We start from the raw sequence: 5,362 nt of genomic DNA, 5'->3' as shown, positions 1-5,362 counted from the left end.
GTATTGTCTTGTATTATACCGTATTGTCTTGGTATTATACCATATGGTCGTGTATTATACCGTATGGTCTTGTATGGTCCTGTATGTCCGGTAGGTATTGTATGTACTATCTTTTACTGTATGTACTGTAGGTGTTGTATATCTAGTAGGTGTTGTATGTGTTGTATATCTAGTAGGTATTGTATATTCTGTATGTCTAGTTATGTACCATATGTTTTGTGTGTTTGGTAGGTATAATATTTGTTGTATGTACTATGTGTAATGTGTGTGCTTTACTGTATGTTTCGTATGCTTGTATTCATTGAGAATGGTTCAAGCTGGCTTTTGAGTTCAAATTTCATTAGTATCCGGATCCTAATGATTTTATAGTTACAAGGGATGCTTAAACAAAATTCCCATGTCCATCCCCAGTTAAAATTGTTGATGGTTTGCATCCTGATATCCGGAAGATGATAATCAAGAGTGTCCCAGGGGACTTTGCTGAAACGAATTGAAGACTACTGGAGAGCTTAGTTCAATGATTCAATAAGGTAGCATTCATTTGACTGGAATGTTTCTTTCACTTCTTTCCAAAGTTCATTTAGTTCCAAGAGTATATGTTTATTGATAATCCTTGGTTGTTCTATCATGCTGGGGAGGTTTTCAAGTTAGATTGTTACAATCAAGCATGTAATATTAAGTTGTGAACTTTTACCTCCATCAGCATTTCATTCAGTAGTCAATACACTGAAACTAATCTGATTGAGAGTTTATACAGTCAATCTAAAATACCTTGTCCGGTCGAGTTTTTTTAAAAAAATATTTTGGTCAATACAGGCCTAAATATGCTTATATTGAGCCTTCAATCGAGATTCACCTATCTCGATTGAATTTGGGCTGTTTACCACAGCTCACCACTTCTTCCATACCCTTGATCCCACCCAGATTATACCCTCGATCCCACCACAACATACCAACGACAATTCCAAGTCCACCATGGGCCACCGAGCCACCAAAAAAGAAGTTCTCTTGGAAGCTGAGAAGAAGAGATGTAATGAATTGTAAGTTCCCAAAACCAGTGATCTTGTTTCTTTTTGATAACGTTTCACTCACCAATTGTTTTTCAGCGCGATACGACAAGCAAGACAAGCTGGACCGGAGGGGCTTAGCCCTGAGCGTGGCAGAGAAGGTACCCCTGTCCTCTTTCATAACTAAGTTCATCTCTTGTTTCCTTTCATCAAACTCAAGTTGTTCGATTGCTGATGACCTCTGCTTTGTAATTGCAGAGACGGCCACCATTATGAAAACGTTATGTGCGGCCCCCGTCAATATCGAGACTCAGAACCGGTTCACTTGGATCCGCGCCGTGATCCAGGCTTCCGCAACTTCCCGTGTCGACTTCGTGCTCCAGGTCAGTTTTTTCCTCTCTTTCATTCCTCTTTGCTTCTTCCTTTTTCTTTACTCGTTTCGTTCAAATCAATCACTTTCCTCGCTGATCTTATTTTTTATTAATTTCTTCGAATCGTTTGCTTCCAGCCCCACAACCTGCTCAAGAGCCACAAGTCAGTCAGGCTCACCGGGACCCAATGTTCAACACCCAAGTCATCCAAGTTGAACCTCAAGCTGCAATTAATCCACGTCATGGTAAGTTTTGGATATCTCATCCAAAACTCAACTTAGAAATTCAACTGACGTGATTATGACTTGGTCAGGATCAAACCTTGAGATTGACCTAACTCGATCGACACCACCACCGGCCCAAGTCCCTGCAGCAGCTCGTCAACCTCAAGAACTTGCAATTGAGGCTAAACCAAGCCACGTGAAGTTATGGTTCCAGGTGTACGCTCCAATTACGAAGACCAAGGCGGATAACCAATCTGGAGCCGCCCAGAAGTACATCGATTTATCGCCAAAAGAACCTTTCAATGCCCTCATCCAGATCCACGGTGCCAAACTCGTCGATATCCAAGCGAAGGTCTTTGATGCCTGTGATACCTACAAGACTGTATGCGGATCGATCCTCAAGATAGCCAACGAAGAAGGTAAGATGGTCTTCAAGGGCTGCGTTGCTGGCCGTGGAGATTTCCTCAAGTCAGCCTTGAAGCCTATCACCTCGGAGGCAATCCTCGATCATTTCAAGGCAACCATGTTGGAGAATAAAGGTAAAGAAGTTGGGTTTCGACTGATCATGGACAACCCAAAGACTGTAAACCGTCTCAAATCAAAGGTACGTTGGATTTCTAATCTTTGACTTTGTTTATGGTTTTGAAAGCTGATTCATTTGTCTTTCTGGGCTGATCAGGAGGATACCTTTGATCGAGCCATCCGAGACAATCATCCGGACACCTTGGCTCCTGCCCGAAATGACGAGTTGGACATGTTAGTAAGTCTATCTCTCGTCTCTGTTCCAGCCAACATTGTACTCATTACCTCCTTTTTTCACAGGGAATCAACGTTAATCCAAGCTTTCAGGAAATCCGAGTGAAGCTCATGAGAGACTTTGGGTGTGTCTCAATCGGAGGCCGTGAGTGCATGGGGATGATTAATCCGGAAAATAGCAATGAGGCGGTGCACTTGTCCCATGCAATGATGGACACTTGGGCAAACGACATTGTAAGTGATTCTATTTTTAATCATTTCTTCATTTCGTTTACTGATGATCCTTTCTCTTTCTCAAAACAGTTCAAAAAAAAACCCGGAGTTACAGTCATGAAGCCTCCAACCCGCCGACCTGGATTCCAATTTCTACCTATTTCCAACCAACCTTGCCAGCCTCCGAAATACACTGCCGATAGTGTTGCATCGACCTCACAAATCCCTCAACACTATTCCGAGTCGCCACCACCATATCCTCTTCCGGATTTTGAAGATTATCTCCGGTTCGCCAAGGTTGGACCCGAGGATCATGTGACCCGAGAGCTTCTTGATCGACACAACATTGTTGAATTCGAATCCTTCTTCTCTCCTGCGTTGGATATTCCAACCCTTGAGAGGTTGGGATTCCCTTATGGAGCGGCGGTGCGTTTACACGACAAAGCCCCACTGTATCGAACTGAGCTGAAGAAGCGTAAGAATCCAACGTTTTGGAGTTGAATGGTTTAAATTAAAAGAAAGAGAAGACAAATCAAGGGTACCTTTATTGTAGCAGAAGCTTTCCTTATACATGTAGCTACTCATTATATCCACCTTAACCCCCAAGAAAATCAATGTGATCGCTTGTGCTGCAATGTAAATTTTTATGCGTTAACTGTCCTAGCCATTGAACCAACTCCAACACCTGAGAGATCTGAGTCACCAGTGTGATTACCACAGGTCTATCGCAAGGGAAAATGACAACAATTGTTCTTTATCACAACCGAACATGTCTAGAGTCTAGAGTCTGCTGAAGTCTTGATTTTGAGCAAGACTTTCCCCAGATTTTAGGATGTGTAGATTTTTACAAGTCTGACACGTACTCTCTAATGAATACAAAGCATGTTCAAGCTCATTAAATCACTAGACTTAAGCTCACTTCACGAAAAGAACACAGAATTGGGTATGATAGCCCTTTTGCATTTCTTGAGGATAATGTAGAGAGAAATGTACACAATTTATGTTTGTTTTGGGATGTAGGATTGGTGATGGTGATGAATGCACATGACGTGTTAACCTTCTTCATACCCACAAGTCTTATAAAGACTCATAATCAATGAACTGGTCGAAACCTCACTCATTACTACTAGCATACAATCAAGCCTATCAGCTGCATCATTCAGCATGCGGTTCCTCCTGAGCCTATCTTTGAAAACATCAAAGATTCTCTCGATTGGGTTCAAATCCGGCGAGTACGGTGATAAGTAGCGAACAACAATACCCATCTCATTACACATTTGTTCGATCTCGCCACCATGGTGAATGGTACAATTGTCCAACACCAATACTGAATTTCGCGCAGGGTAACGATTCATCACGGGAAGCTGCATCAATGGGAATGTATGATTGAATCAGTATATTGGAAGTATTAAGGATGAGAAACAGGCGAGATGCTTACCAAAAGATGCTTCATAAAAGCTTCGAAATCTGTTTGCAGGTAGGCATCCATCTTGGAATGTACTGCAAGCAACCCCATTTCACAGATGGCTGCGAGAATACTGTAATGCGGTCCATTTCGTTTTTGTTTCAACTTCACAGGTCGTTCGCCTCGCTTCGATCTCACTTTGTCTCGCATCACATCCTGTGTTCTGAGACCTGTCTCATCTTGTAGATGCAAAGGAGAACAATCAAGTCAGTTACTGTTGATAATGTTTATGACAAAAAAAGAAAGAAGCTCACCCATGAAGACAAGACACTTGGAAGGGATATTGGCGATTCTCATGGAATAAGCTGCTCGAAGGTCAGGGGATTGCTTCGGATCCACTTTGGCAGCTTTATGAACAGTAAGAAAGAGACGGTCTTTTAAATCGTTTGCTATTGTTTGTCGACAAGCAATGATATCGGTGTGATCATGCATCGCCTCCTGGATCTCGTCCAGAAAAAGTGTTGGGTCATCGTCGATAAGCTCAAGCATGAACTCGCGATCCTCTCTAGAATATACAGTTGGGCGTCCTCGTTTCGCGTACGTGGCCGGATCTCTGATGACAGAATGAGTGTGTTCGTAAAGAAGTTTCCATCGTGAAAATGATTTTCTTGAGATGTCGAGGAGAAGATCGTGGTTGATTGATGGGATTGATTGTCCTAGAAGCCACTTGTTGAGTGCGATGACTTTAATTTGTGGGGTGTATTTGATGAATGGCATGGCGTGAATGCAAGAGAAATGGATTGATCAACAATGAGAATTGAATGAATAAGAAAAATTGATGAAGTTCGGTGGGATCGAGGGTATGGAAGAAGTGGTGAGCTGTGGTAAACAGCCCAAATTCAATCGAGATAGGTGAATCTCGATTGAAGGCTATGCTTATAACTTAGCCTGTATTGGCTGTGATTTTTATTTTACAAAACTCGACCGGACAAGGTATTTTAGATTGACTGTAACTTCATAAGCAATGTCAACAAAATGGTTATCAAACTTCATCAGTACCTATTCATTCAATGAATTTGTAAACACATGAGAGCATTGAAATGTTGGAACTGTTGTTGAACCTTCAGAATCCAATACTACATCCATTTTCAGTCAAAATACAAACTAATGGATCTTATGCATATACAAAAGCTGCCACCAATTCACAATTGATTTCTCTTGTCATACCTTTCACATGATAGATACTTAGCCTTTGAGTTGCTGACATAATATGTAGAGTTGGCCTCACTACACTTGATACCTTCTCCAATAGTTATGTATATGTTGATGGCTGTAATTGAAAAACTGTGAGCCAAGATAATGTGCCAGGCAACTTCTTCCATTGCT

At 41.7% G+C, this 5,362-nt stretch overlaps 1 protein-coding gene across 1 annotated transcript; it reads left to right on the top strand.

The window, feature by feature from the left end:
- Nucleotides 1-2,238: 2,238 nt before the first annotated feature.
- MELLADRAFT_95642 (uncharacterized protein) lies at nucleotides 2,239-3,072 on the top strand (the record flags this gene model as incomplete). The annotated part of the gene is made up of 4 exons (XM_007418173.1): nucleotides 2,239-2,241; nucleotides 2,282-2,362; nucleotides 2,425-2,592; nucleotides 2,662-3,072. 4 exons carry the CDS (start codon nucleotides 2,239-2,241, stop codon nucleotides 3,070-3,072), a joined length of 663 nt encoding a protein of 220 aa, XP_007418235.1.
- Between the last annotated feature and the right edge of the window lie 2,290 nt (nucleotides 3,073-5,362).

Source organism: Melampsora larici-populina, assembly GCF_000204055.1.
Source record: "Melampsora larici-populina 98AG31 unplaced genomic scaffold MELLAscaffold_86, whole genome shotgun sequence".
Classification (NCBI taxonomy): Eukaryota; Fungi; Basidiomycota; class Pucciniomycetes; order Pucciniales; family Melampsoraceae; genus Melampsora; species Melampsora laricis-populina.
This window is presented reverse-complemented; position numbering and strand designations above follow the sequence as displayed.